The sequence below is a fragment of the Dendrobates tinctorius genome, unplaced genomic scaffold (assembly GCF_039654945.1).
Source record: "Dendrobates tinctorius isolate UK_male_01 unplaced genomic scaffold, ASM3965494v1 ptg000032l, whole genome shotgun sequence".
NCBI classification, from domain to species: Eukaryota; Metazoa; Chordata; class Amphibia; order Anura; family Dendrobatidae; genus Dendrobates; species Dendrobates tinctorius.
This window is the reverse complement of record NW_027361700.1, coordinates 36,307,335-36,323,564: the sequence shown is the minus strand read 5'-3', so window position 1 is coordinate 36,323,564 and position 16,230 is coordinate 36,307,335. Positions and strand designations below refer to the sequence as shown.

The window sequence follows — 16,230 nt, the reverse complement described above, 5'->3', positions numbered from 1 at the left end:
CTCCACACAGCAGGGGATCAGCTGACGTTACTGACCCCCACTTTCACATGAACGAGTGTTTTTTTCTGTGTGGACAGCACTTCCGAGCAACAACTGACGATGTTGGAACCCAGGGATAGCCATTTTGTAGGCTGAGGCCTACTTGGAGGCAGTTTAAGGTAAGACGTTGTTTGAATTTGGAGGAAGCAGCAGTTTGCCCTCCACACAGCAGGGGATCAGCTGACGTTACCGAACCTCACTTTCACATGAACGAGTGTGTTTTTCTGTGTGGACAGCACTTCCGAGCACCAACTGGCGTTGTTGGAGCCCAGGGACAATCATGGTGCAGGCCGAGGCCTACTTGGTGGCAGTTTTTGATTGTTTGTAGGCTACAACAGACTGTCAACGTGCTCCAATTAGGCATCTGTCTCCACTCTGTTTCCAGGATTTCACCTGACCACCAACACCGCCAGTTTATGCGTACAGCAGCCGTCTGCCCAATCCACACGTGTTCCTGTGTTACTGGGGTTCTGTAATGTCAGCAGATCCCCTGATGTGTGTCTGCCACTGTCTCCTGCTCTGTCCACATTCCCACCGCTTGCAGTGGGAAGGTGGACAGCGCAGGAGACAGTGGCGGACACACATTGGGGGATCTGCTGACGTTACAGAACCCCAGTAACACAGGAACACGTGTGGAATGTGCGGGCGGCAACTGTGAGCAGGAACTGGCGGTGCTGGAGGTCAGGGGAAATACTAGAGACAGAGTGGAGACAGAGGCCAAATCAGAGAATGTTTAAATCTGAAGTAGTTACAATTTGGAGGCAGCAGCAGTTTGCCCTCCACACAGCAGGGGATCAGCTGATGTTACCGAACCCCACTTACACATGAGCGAGTGTTTTGTCTGTGCGGACAGCACTTCTGAGCACCAACTGGCGGTGTCGGAGCCCAGGGAAAATGAAGGTAGTAGGCCGAGGCCTACTTGGAGCCAGGTGTAAATCTGAGGTTGTTTGACTGTGGAGGGAGCAGGACACTTTGCCATACACACAGCAGGGGATCAGCTGACGTTACCGAACCCCACTTACACATGAGCGAGTGTTTTGTCTGTGCGGACAGCACTTCTGAGCACCAACTGGCGGTGTCGGAGCCCAGGGAAAATCAGGTAGTAGGCCGAGGCCTACTTGGAGCCAGGTGTAAATCTGAGGTTGTTTGACTGTGGAGGGAGCAGGACACTTTGCCATACACACAGCAGGGGATCAGCTGACGTTACCGAACCCCACTTACACATGAGCGAGTGTTTTGTCTGTGCGGATAGCACTTCTGAGCACCAACTGGCGGTGTCGGACCCCATTGAAAATCAGGTAGTAGGCCGAGGCCTACTTGGAGCCAGGTGTAAATCTGAGGTTGTTTGACTGTGGAGGGAGCAGGACACTTTGCCATACACACAGCAGGGGATCAGCTGACGTTACCGAACCCCACTTACACATGAGCGAGTGTTTTGTCTGTGCGGACAGCACTTCTGAGCACCAACTGGCGGTGTCGGAGCCCAGGGAAAACCAAGTAGTAGACTGAGGCCTACTTGGAGCCAGGTGTAAATCTGAGGTTGTTTGACTGTGGAGGGAGCAGGACACTTTGCCATATACACAGCAGGGGATCAGATGACGTTACCGAACCCCACTTACACATGAGCGAGTGTTTTGTCTGTGCGGACAGCACTACTCAGCACCAACTGGTGGTGTCGGAGCCCAGGGAAAATCAGGTAGTAGGCCGAGGCCTACTTGGTGGCAGTTTGCGATTGTTTCTAGACTACTACTAACTGTCAACGTACTCCAATTAGGCCTCTGTCTTCACTCTGTTTCGAGTATTTCCTCTGGCTTCCAACCACGCCAGTTGCTGCTCTGAAATGCCGTCTGCACAACCCACACTTGTTCCTGTGTTACTGGGGTTCTGTAACAGCAGCTTCTCCCTAGAGGTGAGTCAGGCAATGTCTCCTGCTCTGTCCACATTTCCACTACAAGTAGTGGGAATGTAGACAAAGCAGGAGACATTGCCGTGCTCACCTCTGGAGATGAGCAGATGTTTCAGGACCCAGGTAACACAGGAACAAGTGTGGATTGTGCAGATGGCACTTGAGAGCAGAAACAGGCGGTGTTGTAGGCCGGAGGAAATACTCATACAGAGTGGAGACAGACGGCAAATCAGAGAACATATTAAATCAGAGGTAGTCAGAAGTTGTAGGCAGCAGGAGAGTTTGCCGTACACACAGCAGGGGATCAGCTGACGTTACCGAACCCCACTTACACATGAGCGAGTGTTTTGTCTGTGCGGACAGCACTTCTGAGCAACAACTGGCGGTGTCGGAGCCCAGGGAAAATCAGGTAGTAGGCCGAGGCCTACTTGGAGCCAGGAGTAAATCTGAGGTTGTTTGACTGTGAAGGGAGCAGGACACTTTGCCATACACAGCAGGGGATCAGCTGACGTTACCGAACCCCACTTACACATGAGCGAGTGTTCTGAGCAACAACGGGCGTTGCTGTAGCCCAGGAAATAAAGTTCAGGTCATAGAAACATGAACACAACAGGAGATCTGGATCCTGTTGCCAGCCAATTATTTATTCTGGAAGAGGACTGGCAAATTCAGGTGAGATCCAGGCCTTGTTCATTTTCAGAAAAGTAAGCCGGTCAACATTATCGGCCGATAGTCGCGTGCGACGGTCTGTTACCACACCACCTGCAGCACTAAAGACACATTCCGATAATACACTGGCAGCAGGGCAAGCCAGCACCTCCAATGCATACTGGCTAAGCTCTGGCCATGTATCCAGCTTAGAGACCCAATACTTGAACGGGGAAGAGCCGTCTGGGAGAACACTAACAGGGCAAGACAAGTAGTCTGTCACCATCTGACGGAAACGTTGCCTCCTGCTGACTGGAGCCGTCTGTGATGGTGTAGCCGTTTGTGGCGGTCCCACAAAACTTTTCCACATTTGGGCCATACTGGCCTTGCCTTGTCCTGCGGCACTGCCTCTGCTACCTCTTTGTGCAGAGCTTCCTCCACTGCCTCTACCCACATGGCTGCTTTGAAAAGCACTACCAGCAACACTTGCGGGGGGAATGGAGAACATGATGGCCTGCACAAGTGTTTCTTGGTACTCCCGCATTTTTTGCTCCCGACTCAACTGTGGTATGAGGCTTTGTAAGTTGTCCCGGTAGCGAGGATCTAGGAGGGTGTACACCCAATAATCAGCCGTGTGGAGAATGTTGGCGATGCGGCGGTCATTTAACAAGCACTGCAGCATGAAATCAACCATGTGCTGCAGACTGCCAACTGGACCGGAAACCCTGTCCCCAGCTTGAGGCAGCCTCTCTGCCTGCTCAGCATCACCCCACCCTCGCTGTACACACTGACTACTAGAGCCTTGTGTACCTCCCTCCTCTGGAGAGATGTGTTCCTCCTCCTCCATTGACTCCTCGTCATCCTCCTCACTAAGTGTCCCCTGCCTGGGCCTTTGTGTGGAAGCACGTTGCGCAGACTTGCCAGAAGCAGATGGCATTTCTGACTGCTCATCCTCGACCTCTTCAAAAACCTCCTCACTTAGTGCTTGTAAGGTTTTTTGAAGCAGACAGATGAGGGGGACAGTAATGCTGATTAGTGCATCATCTGCACTGGCCATCCGCGTGGAGTCATCGAAGGCACGCAAAACTTGGTAGATGTCCCTCATAGTGGCCCACTCAGTGGTGGTGAAGTGTGTCCGGCGCACAGTGCGACTTGTTTGCGCCTGATGCAGCTGGTACTCCATTACTGCTGCCTGCTGCTCACACAACCGCTCCAACATATGTAACGTTGAATTCCACCTGGTGGGGAGGTCACATATGATGCGATGTTCTGGCAGGCGGAATCGGCGTTGCAGAGATGCAATTCGCGATCGTGCCATGCTGGAACGCCGCAAGTGAGCACACTCTAGGCGAACCTTGTGCAGCAGTTCATCAAGATCCGGACAGTCCCTCAGAAAGCTCTGCACGACCAAATTGAGCACATGTGCCAGACATGGTATGTGAGTGAGGTTGCCTAGGCCCAGAGCTGCCACTAGATTTCGGCCATTGTCACTCACTACCAAACCTGGCTGGAGATTCGCTGGCAAAAACCACACATCGCTCTCCTGCTTGATGGCATTCCAGAGCTCCTGTGCTGTGTGGCTCCGATTCCCCAAAGAAATTAATTTAAGGACGGCCTGTTGACGTTTGGCCACACCTGTGCTCATATCTGGCCTAACAGGCTCACGCAGTGCTGATTCCGAGGAACTAGAGTAGGAGGAGGACTCAATATGTACAGATCTCAATATGTGCATTCCTGCAATCCTTGGAGTTGGCAGAATACGTACAGAGCCACTCTCCAGATCTGTACCCGGCTCCACAACATTGACCCAATGGGCAGTGAGGGAAAGGTATCGTCCCTGTCCATGGCTACTGGTCCACGCATCGGTGGTCAGGTGGACCTTGCTACTGACAGCGTTTAGTAGCGCATTTTTAATTTTTCCCTCCACATGCTTTTGCAGGGCAGGGATGGCTTGCCTGCTGAAATAAAAGCGGCTGGGCACATTGTATTGTGGAACTGCCAATGACATAAAGTTCCGGAAGGTGTCAGTCTCCACCAGCCTGAATGACAGCATCTCAAGGGCCAGTAGTTTGGCAATGCCGGCATTCAGAGCCAGTGCTCGGGGATGGTTTGCCGAGTATGGCCGCTTTTTCTCCCATGCCTGTGCTACCGATTGCTGGTGAGTGGCCTGGGAGTGTGCTGATGACTGCGAACGTGGTTCAGTGGGTGTAATTTCACTGGGTCTCTGGACAACAGTGGCAGTGGTTCTTCCATGGTGTTCCAGTGAGGAAGCCGAACCAGCTGTGTGTGAGCTGGAGGAAGAGGCCCCAACACGAGCTGAAGAGGTGGTAGGTGCTGCTGAAGGTTGGCCTACATCTTCAGTGTGTCTGTGTAACTCCACCTCGTGCTTGGTACGCACATGTTTCCACATATTTGTGGTATTGAGGTTGCTCACATTTTTCCCTCATTTCACTTTCTGATGACACAGCTTGCATTTGACAAAGCAAATGTCATCTGCAACTGTGTCAAAAAAAGACCACGCACTGCAAGTCCTGGGATCGCCGTTTTGTGTTTTGGAAGAGGATTGCTCCACACGGGTGCCAAAGTGGAGGCTACAGGCAACCAAGTCTGCCCCCGCCCTCTCCCTCCTCTTTTGGCCGTTCGGGGAATCTCTTCCTCCGAGCTGCTCCCACCACCTTCCTGTGGCTGATGCCATGATGGGTCAAGGACCTCATCATCTCCACTCCCCTCTTCAAGCACCGGCTGGTCCTGGGTTGTCTCGCCAGCACCGTACGCACCAGAAATTGGCAACTGAGTCTCATCATCATCAGATGAGCACTGAGGTGTGCTGACAATAGGCACTGGCCCACCCGCCTCTTCAGATTCAGAGGGACAAAGCAGTTGCGCATCACTGCATACTCCCTCTTCTTCACGCTCTAGAATGCTGCTTGGCTGGCCACCTCTTTCCAAGCCAACAGATTCTGAGAACAGAAGTAAAGATTGAGATGGCTCCTGTCCAGGGCTCTCAGACTGCCTGGGCAATTTGGCAGATGGTGAAGAGACAGATGGTTGCTCTTCAGTGCTCTGGCCTTTGGAGGATGTGGAAGTCATTGAAGTGGATGCGTTAGCTGCCATCCATCCGACAATGGCTTCAATTTGTTCGTCACGCAGCAGTGGGGTACAGCGAGGTCCTACAAAGCTGCGCACGAAAGACTGTTGCCTGGTAAAAGTGGGGGATGCCGGGTCACTGGTGGCCGCAGCAGACACCGAATCCCCACGTCCTCTCCCTGCTGAATCCCCCCCGTCCTCTCCCTGCTGAAACTCCACGGCCACGACCACGTGCCTTACTCCCTGCCTTCTTCATCTTGGTAGACTGATAATGATAGGCAGAAAAGTAAAAAAGGGGTGGCTTAGTGTTCTTATTCCTGAACACCTGCTAAGGCCTCTTTCACACTTCAGTTTTTTACAATCAGTCACAATCCCCCAGGTTTTGAAAAAAACGGATCCTCAATTTTCTTTTGAGGATCCGTTTTTTCCCCCATTGACTTCCATTAATGGCGGATTGTGATGGATTGCCATCCGTTGCATCCGTTTTTTTTGAGGATCCGCCAAAAGTTGCTGTCCGTCACCATCCTCAAAGATTTCAAAACGGAGCTTGCAACGTTTTTTTCTCTGTCGGATCCTCCAGACACTCATTTAACCCGAAATTTTTTCTTGGTGCCGGACAAAAAAAAAATTCTCTCTCCCTCTCTCTCTCTCTCCTTTTCCAGGCTGCGATTCCTTTAAAATTCTTCATTTGTCGGATCCGTCAAAAAACCGGACAGGTGCCATCCGTTGTTATCAGTACTAAAACGGATCCGCCATCCGTCCTTTTGGCGGATTTTGACTGATGCAAAAAACTGAAGTGTGAAAGAGGCCTAACCAGTATAAGAAACACTAATTTGGCTAAGAGTGTGTGTACTACACTTCAATATGATCTAATGTGGCCTAGACAACTGTAAAGTGGAGTGTTTGGTGAACTTTATTTCCTTTTTTTGGGGGGGGGAAAGAAAAGGATGTGACCAAAGTTTGAAAGCTATAGTATCACAAACTTTTTGGAGCGATTACAATGCAGGAAGCTAACCTACAATGCAATTGATGAGGCTTCAAAAAATAGGGTGATACTAGTCTGGCTGGCCCTGAAGGGCACAAGCCAGCAAAAAGGCTCCTCTATCTAATCCTATATAGTGTTTGCAACCAACCAATGACAATGGATGCGGTTGGAAGCACACTAATATAGGAGCAAAAATCTGGCTAAATTAGCTGCAAAAAAAGGACTATGTATGAGGCAGTGACGCACGCTGAGCGGACTACAGCTAGCGGTGGCTGTAGAACACACTGCAACGTGATCTGCACTCACACACAGAGAGACCTATCAGACAGCCAAAAACAGTGCAGAGAAATGGGCTATAGCACTGAAAGGCTGCTGAAAGGCTCCGCTGTCCACTCCTTTAGTGTTTGCAACCAACGTATATGGATACGTATGGAAGCACACTATAGAGGAGAAAAAAAAAGCAGCAATAAAAGAAAAATGTGTATGAGGCAGAGACACACTGGGCGGCCTACAAGCAGATGTGCCTGCAGGACACACTACACAGCGTGGGTCTGCACTCACACAGCCCTTGCAGACAGCTATAAAAACAGCGCTGCTGGGCTACAAAAATGCTACAGTGGTGGATTATGTAGCCTGGGTAGAGCAATAGATATTTTGGATGATCGCTATTTCTAACTGTCCCTCACAGTCTGCAACAGCAGCCTGTCCCTAACTGAATTCACAGCAGAGTGACCAGAAATGGCGGCTGCAGCGGTTTTTATAGTGCATCATTACATCATTTCAGCAGCCAATCACAGCCATGCCAGTAGTTAACATGCCTACATGCCTAACAGGATGTGCCCACACTTCTGAGGATCCCCATTGGCTGAATCAAATCGAGCGGGCTCCTAGCATTATGGGAATTTCCGATTCCGGTATTCGATATGAAAAAAATATCGGAACTAAGTATCGGAATTCCGATACAGCTAATATCGGCCGATACCCGTTACTTGCGGTATCGGAATGCTCAACACTACTCATGAAATATATACGGAGATTTACTGTTATCCCTAGACTGTATAGAGCTGTGTGCTTCTGATACAGTACCCTATATCTGCTGGTATTTTGGGTCCATTTTCCAAAACATGAGGAAGTATGGTGGAAGAGGACGCGGACGTGGGCGTGGCAACCTGGTACTGATGGTAGTGGTGGTGCATCTGCTGGTAGTGCCAAAAACACAATAGCAGCTAAGGCAGGAGGTGTTGAGCCTGCGTCATGGTGTAGCTCCGGAAGGCCTGTAAGGCTCCCTTTTCTGGGAGTAGGTAGACTGCTTTTAAAGCCGGAGCATCAGGAACTGTTTTTGGCTTACATTGCTGAAACAGCCTCCAGCTCTATCACCTCCTCTTCTGAAGTTTCAAAAAAATGCAAGCACTGAGTCGTCAGTGCAGGCTTCTGGTCAGGAGCAACCACTTTCCTTGTGTCCTTCATCCACACCAAAAGTGAAGGATGCGGCAGCACACACTTCAGATTACTTCATGGAGCGTTTTCCACATACCATGCCTGGGTTCATTAAAAATGGGGCCCATCATATACTGGAGCATTCCAAATGGGGGACATCAGACACTGGAGCAGCATTTATGGGGCCCATTATACACTGGAGCATTAGAAATGGAGCCCATTATATATGGAGCATTATTTAGGCCCATAAGACACTGGAGCATCATCCAAGGGGCCCATCATATACTGGAGCATTCTAAATGGGGCAGATCAGACACTGAAGCAGCATCTATGGAGCACATTATACACTGGAGCATTAGAAATCGGGCCCATTATATATGGAGCATTATTTGGGCCCATATCACACTGGAGCATCGTCCATGGGGACCATCATATACTGTAGCATTATGTGGAGCTCATCATATACTTTATGGAACATTATATGTGACCAATTATTCTGTATGGAGAAATATATGGGGCTCATTATTCTGTATGGCGCACAATGTGGTGGCCATACTGTATGGAGTAATATGCTGTCCTTTTTTTGAGCCATTGTACAATTTACATTAGATCGGTCATGTCATGTAAGCAGTGAAGTATTTGTCATTGTACTATATTTCTGTGCCGTATCGGAGCATCATGAGTTGTGGTATGTGTTAAAGGGGCGCACTGACACTCTTTGGCCCAGGGCACACGAAAACCTGGAGCCAGCCCTACCCCCCCACAACTTTAGTAGCCAAATAACCCCCAGTTTTCAATGCGTAACTATTATTATGAAGTAAATTAAGGTTGACAAGCTTCAGTAATAAGAATTGATGTTTTTGGCATTGAAATGGGCACTGTAGGTGTGTTTACTGTCCTCCAATCCCTGCCGACTTTGCTTCCTCATTGACTTGCATTGGGTTTCATGTTTCAGTCGGCCTCCGACTTTTCCCTATAGTTGGCCGATTTCGTTCGACACGACTTTTACGAAAGACGGGTTTCATGAAACCCGACTCGACCCTAACAAAGGCAAATTCGATCATCTCTAGTGGTGATGAAAAAACTATTTTTTCAATAAAAAGCATCTTTTAGTGTGTGACAACTGCCAATCATAAAAACCTGCCAACCTGCCACAAATAGTAAATCAAGCGTCCCTTTATCACCCCCTTAGTTAGGGAAAAATAATAAAATACAAAAAATGTATTTATTTCCATTTTCCCATTAGGGTTAGGGTTGGGGCTAAAGTTAGGTTTAGGGTTGGGACTAAAGTTAGGGATACGGTTGTTACTAAAGTTAGGGTTAGGGTTGGGGCTAAATTTAGGGTGGGGGTTGGGATTAGGGTTAGGGTTGGGATTGTTAGAATTTGTTCAGTTTGTGACTATCCGCCATTTTCTTGTAGTGTTCTGGCTGCTGGTCTTTTTCCTCTGGTGCTGGGTTTGTCTTGGGTCAGGTGATTGTATCACCCTTTATTAACCTGCACCTGTCTCTCATTCCCTGCTGGACAACAGTGTTACTTCACTTGAGTTCTGGCAAGGAGCTTTGCTTTGCCTTCTGTGTGTTTAATTAGTGCAGTGCTGGGATCCCCGATTCTGCTAATCCTAATTTCTGTTTTCAGTTTTTTTCTGCAGCCTTCTCTTTGTTTTCTGCTAGGAGGTGACCCGTTTTTGTACCCAGTCCTTAGATTTTTCAGGCACCCCCTTCCCCCTATCTATAGGTCTTCGCTTGAGATTAGCCTAGGATCGTCGGTGGGTCTATTCGCAAGAATGGGTCACCCACTCCATCGTAGGGTTTCAGCCTAGTCATAGTGCTGGGTCAGTTTTCCCCCCTCCTACCCTATTCCTGTGCTGCAGAACTGTAACAGGGATTAGTGGCTTGTGATTAGGGTTATGGTTACGGTTAGAAATAGGGTTAGGGTGTGTTGGGGTTATGGATGGAGCTAGAATTGGGGGGTTTCCACTGTTTAGGCTCACCAAACGCAACATGCATCTGATCTTAATTCCAGCCAATTCTGCGTTGAAAAAATCAAAAAGTGCTCCTTCCCTTCCGAGCTCTGCCATATGCCCAAACAGTGGTCTACCCCCACATATGGGGTATCAGCTTACTCAGGACAAATTGCACAACAACCTTTGGGGTCCAATTTCTCCTGCTACCCTTGAGAAAATAAAAAATTGGGGGTGAAAAGATCATTTTTGTGAAAAATATAAGATTTTTTATTTTTACAGCTCAATATTATAAACTTCTGTGAAGCACTTGGGGGTACAAAGTGCTCACCACACATCTAGATAAGTTCCTTAGGGGGTCTACTTTCCAAAATGGTGTCACTTGTGGGGGGTTTCCACTGTTTAGGCACATCAGGAGCTCTCTAAACGCGACATGACGTCCGATCTCAATTCCAGTCAATTTTGCATTGAAAAGTCAAACGGCGCTCCTTCCCTCCCGAGCTCTGCCATGCGCCCAAACAGTGGTTTGCCTGCATATATGGGGTATCAGCGTACTCAGGACAAATGGTACAATAAATTTAGGGGTCCAATTTGTCCTGTTACCCTTGATAAAATAAAACAAACTGGATCTGAAGTCAAGTTTTTGTGAAAAAAGTTAAATGTTTATTTTTTTTAATCATTCCAAAAATTCCTGTGAAGCACCTGAAGGGTTAATGAACTTCTTGAATGTGGTTCTGAGCACCTTGAGGGGTGCAGTTTTTAGAATGGTGTCACTTTTGGGTATTTTCTATCATATAGACCCCTCAGATTGACTTCAAATGGGACGTGGTCCCTAAAAGAAAATGGTGTTGTAAAAATGAGAAATCGCTGGTCAACTTTTAACTCTTATAACTTCCTAACAATAAAAAATGTTGGTTCCAAAATTGTGCTGATGTAAAGCAGACATGTGGGAAATGTTATTTAACTATTTTGTATGACATATTTTAAGGGCATGAACATTCAAAGTTGGAAAATTGCGAAATTTTCACAAATAAACGCAAGTCATATCAAAGAAATTTTAGCACTATCATGAAGTACAATATGTCACAAGAAAACAATGTCAGAATCACCAGGATTCATGGAGGCATTCCAGAATTATTACCTCATATAGGGACAGTGGTCAGAATTGTAAAAATTGTCCTGGTCATTAACATGCAAACCACCCTTGGGGGTAAAGGGGTTAAGCAGGCCATTTTCTCATGACGCATTCCCTTTAATCACCAAATAGCTTATAAGTGCACAATGATAATAACAAGAACTGCAATGCAATTAAAAGTGGAATTACACGTCTGTATAGATGGACATTGGTACATTACCTCTGAATCTTCTCCTCAGATGGACACAAGGAACTCAAATCCTATATAAAAAATTGGAATCCGGATCAACAGGACTGTATTTTTCTTTTCTTTTTATTTTTCAAAAGAAAATATAGTGCGTACAAAAGAAAATTTTCATGGTCGACATGACCCAGTCGACATGAGTGCAGGGGGCAGAAGCCCAACGCGTGTCGCCCCTGATGAAGCCACTGCAGTGAGGCGACACGCGTTGGGATTCTGTTCCCTGCACCCCCGGTTCTGGTAAACACTCTGGTCATGCTTAATTACGCTGTGTGGGTTTCCACATTCCTGGCTTTTTTGCATCAGTCATCTCCTGATGATTTCACCCTCCTTGGTCTGGCTCATTTGCACTAATATGTGCAGTTTGCTTTTTGATTATGCTGAATTAGGACCTTGTTACCTATCTTGATTCCACCTTTATGCCACATTTATAGGAGCTATCTAGAGGCATATTATTATATCCCACTGTATTTAGGACTTTGCTATATATATCTCTATCCTCAGCATTATTGTTGGATCGCATTTGCGTCTATACTTGCGAGTATATCGTTCTCATGGGTTTTTTTGGGGGGGATTTATACTGGGATGTGAGTGCCACCTCCAGCATTTACTGCCTACTCCTATTTTTCTAGGACTACATGCATATGTTTAATATCATCTATTGTACTGCTCCTCAGGCCTTTGGGGGATCCATCAGTGGGATATAAATGCTATTATTTCCTTTGTTTATATTTTTTCAGCATTTATCTGCATATATATATATCATCATTATTGTACACATACATATATATTTTTTCTCAGGTCTTGGGGGGATCCAGGAATAGGACATGATGGGTATTTCTTAGCATTTTTCTGCCTTCATATTATTAAACCTCGATCTGTGTGACCACTTTTGTGCATATGCGATTATTATTGGGTCATCACAATCATGACCGGTTTGTGGTGTAGGGGGCACATTACATCATTGGGGGCTTAGTGTCCTTGTTTTTAACTGTTTTTATTCCAATTTTGGTGTGTGTTTTTTGTGATTAATTGAATAAAGCATTTCATATTTTGTACTAATTTTTGGTGATCCCTGGTGTGTAGTATGTCTTTTTCTCTCTTGTTCTTACACACATTCTTGACATACTCCAAGTGTGTATCCCATTGTTTACTCTAATTTGATGGTGCCCTCCATCCCCTGTATTCCGGAATCAAGTTTTTGTTAATTCAAGTCCTCCATTGGACTCCACGTGACTTTTTTTTTTATTAAGGGTCCATTACTATAGCGCTAATATTAGCTCACTATTTAGATCAATGTCATAATCTTTTCTTATTTTACAGATGATTGAGCATCATTTCACGTGACTGGCCTGCTCAACCAGTAAAGCGATGGAGACTGTGGTAATCGTAGCTATTGGTGTGCTGGCTACCATCTTCTTGGCTTCCTTTGTGGCCTTGGTTGTGGTCTGCAGGCAACGTTACTGCCGAACGAAAAATCTTCTCACACACTACAACAACAAGTAAGAGCTGAAGTATAAATCGAATAAGACAACCACTTCTTTGGCTGCTGATATCTGTGGCCAAACTTATCACATGTTTTGGCGTCTTGTCTGGGGCAACCAAATGAATAGGTGATATTACCAGTCCAGTACTGGCTGCATATATTGGGTGCTATGTACAATGAGCCAAGAGGCTTTAGTTTTGTGCAATTGGAGACTTCATAAAAGAACAACTTAATAAATATATGCAATATATTATCAAAATATCTCTGAAAGCTTGAGTTTGATCATTCGACTGTGGTTACCAAGGTTTACTATACCAATGATTACTAACTATTATTTACTACACAATATAACCTTTCAATGGTTGAAATCCACATAAACTTGCAGAAAACTCAAGTCTGTTGTGATGCAATTTGGTAACAATACATCTTACACTCATGCATTTTTATATGATCGCCATTGGTGTCAATTAGGCTTGCCCTAGAATGTCAAAGACAATCTATTGTCAATTCATTCCAGACAAGCTAAAAGGAATGGAGAGTTGGCTTCACATACACAGCTCGCTCCATTCATTTTTTGGGATCTCTGAAAATTGGTGGTATCTTCATTCATGACAACTTGTATTGGGGCCTCTCTCCAGACAGGTGCATGTTCTAGGGTATTAAGAATTGAGAGTCCTCAGTGGTTGATACCTTTTAATGGCTAACTGTTCTAGGGTAGGGACTTATGGGAATATCTAATTGCTGTGCCATAAAATCCCCTTCTAAAAGTATTTCCTATGCCCCCTTTATTCAGCTGACTGTAGGGGGGGAGGCTGTAGGAGAGTCCAAACATCTACAGATAACGTATCAAAAGACTATTATGAAGCTAGACCATGAATAATACAGTCCATAAAATATTTTAAGATAAAAACATATTCATGTATGTGTCTTTGTGTTCCTAAAAGGCCAACTGTGGATTTAATTGGAGCAATGGAAACTCAGTCTGAGCCCTCGGACCTAGAACTGGACGATGTTGTGATCACGAACCCACAAATCGAGGCAATTTTGGAAGATGAAGATTGGATTGAAGATGCATCGTATGTTATAAATCAACACAACTTTAATTATAATATCTCATTTAGATTAGTTTATATTCACCTCCTTTTTGATATTCTCCTCCTTTGGAGACTTTTTTCAATTTCACTAGGTCATCACAAAGTATTTTCACTGTACTTTTCATGAAGGCATCATTTATGACCTTCATAATTGGACAAACCAAATATTTATCTAAATTGGTGCTCCCCTAGATATGATATGCATTTGTCAGTGGTATCTAGGAAATACCACTCAATGTTCTTCCCATATAACCAAATCTTGGATAAATACTCACTTTATAGAATGAGAAAAAGGTGTAAAAAATCCAGAACATCAGGCATTTCAGGACCTCAACTACTTTATCTTTCCTACTTGTTAAGATTTGTTGTGATCTATTATTTGGGTAACACTATGGTAACATTACTTTCCATTACTCAACTTCTTCAATAAATATTTTGACACCTCCGCATTCCCTAATTCAGCCCTATCCAAAAATATATCATGTACATGTCGGAAGCACCAGGTTATTTTTATATTTTTTACACAGAATCACACACTCAACATTGATTTTCTTGTTTCCGCAGTGGCCTCGTGTCTCATTGCATTTCAATTCTAAAGGTAGGTATAAAAGGGACATTTTAGCTTACCCTAATATCATTGTCACGCTGTGACTGATTTTGGTAAGGAAGAAAGGGGGACCTCCAGATGTCCCTGTAACCCTAACAATCCTTGCCCCAGTGGTACTCTTGATGGTAGAGAGGCCCAAGTCTCCAACCTTACTATACTGCTGTTATACCCTGAGCTCTCGCCTTCCCCTCCCCCTGGTGGCCAGAGACAGATATGTTAGTGTATAAACAGATAAGACAAACAGGCGTAACAAAAAGCAACTTACATACAAAAACACTCACCAAGGATAGGGAGATATATAGGGAAGGATAGGCAGGTAGTAACCAAATGAACAAAGGAATTATGTGGAAAACATACACCCAAAAAGTAACACGCAACAATCTCTAGTAGCCACAACGATATCCAATTCAGCACAGCGTCTCCAAGGAGCTAGGAAGCAAAGAATTGACTGGCAAGACAGAGAGGGTCTGGTCAGGTTTAACAGAGAGAGGTAATGACCCAATCAGAAAAAGCTGAAAATGGAGCTGCAAGTTTCTGTTCAGCACAGAAAGGGTCGTTAACCTCTTTGGCTTCAAAGGTAACCAAATTCATTTAATATTGGACCCAAGCACACAATCTAAGTGGAAGATATGTGATTCACAATAAGCAGTGATCTTCTACTCCCAGGTTGACACACTCGTGACAATCATGTCTAGTAATTTGATCCCTGAGAACAGATCTTGGAATTGGTTCTGTGGTTAAGGCCCCGTCACACTAAGCGACTTACCAGCGATCCCGACACCGATATCAAGGTGTCAGGATCGCTAGTAAGTCGCTATGTGATCGCTGGTGAGCTGTCACACAGACAGCTTCACCAGCGATCAGTACAGCGATGCCGAGCGCCCGACATCGCTGGCCATCCTGTAAAAAATAGAATCAAAATAAAAAATATAGTTATTCTCACCTTCCGACGTCCCGTTCAGCCATCCTGCCTCTCTCCACGCTCCGGTCCCAGTGATCCTTTGCGAGAATGACCGCGAGATGTCACGGTCTCGAGGGATAACAAAGTCTCGTGGTCATTCGTGCAAAGGATCACTGGGACCGGAGCGTGGAGAGAGGCAGGATGGCTGAACGGGACGCCGGAAGGTGAGAATAACTATATTTTTTATTTTTTTTATTATTTTTTACACCTGATCGCTGGTCTCCCGACTGTCACACACAGCGATGCGTGCTGGCCAGCGGGAGACCAGCGACCAAAGAAATGTCCAGAGGTTTCTTCCAGCGATCAGTGATACCGGCAGGGGGGCCGCTCGCTGATCGCTGTCACACACAGCGATCTCGCTGGTGAGATCGCTGTTACGTCACAAAAGTTGTGACTCAGCAGCGAACTCGCTACCGAGATCGCTTAGTGAGACGGGGCCTTTAGAGAGCAAGTGGACAGAAGAGCCATGTACCTATTTATCTAGAAAACCCCATTAATATGACTTCTTTCTTTATAGATATGCCATACACTGACTGAAAAGCTGGTAGCTATGACAATGGGGTCAGGGGCGAAAATGAAAACTCCATCAAGTTTGAGTGACATCATTGTGGTTGCAAAAAGAATCAGTCCAAGGTAAGATAGT

The 16,230-nt window shown here is 45.9% G+C and overlaps 1 protein-coding gene across 2 annotated transcripts in view; it reads left to right on the top strand.

The window, feature by feature from the left end:
• The window catches only part of TMEM98 (transmembrane protein 98), a 110,928-nt gene that overhangs the window by 40,235 nt on the left and 54,463 nt on the right, over positions 1–16,230 (top strand). For both annotated transcript variants that reach the window (XM_073572734.1, XM_073572732.1), the window contains exons 2-5: positions 12,763–12,941; positions 13,870–14,001; positions 14,584–14,617; positions 16,105–16,220. In XM_073572734.1, coding sequence (XP_073428835.1) covers positions 12,811–12,941; positions 13,870–14,001; positions 14,584–14,617; positions 16,105–16,220 — 413 coding nt within the window. In that variant the 5' untranslated portion in view covers positions 12,763–12,810. The remainder of the gene's footprint in view (positions 1–12,762; positions 12,942–13,869; positions 14,002–14,583; positions 14,618–16,104; positions 16,221–16,230) is intronic.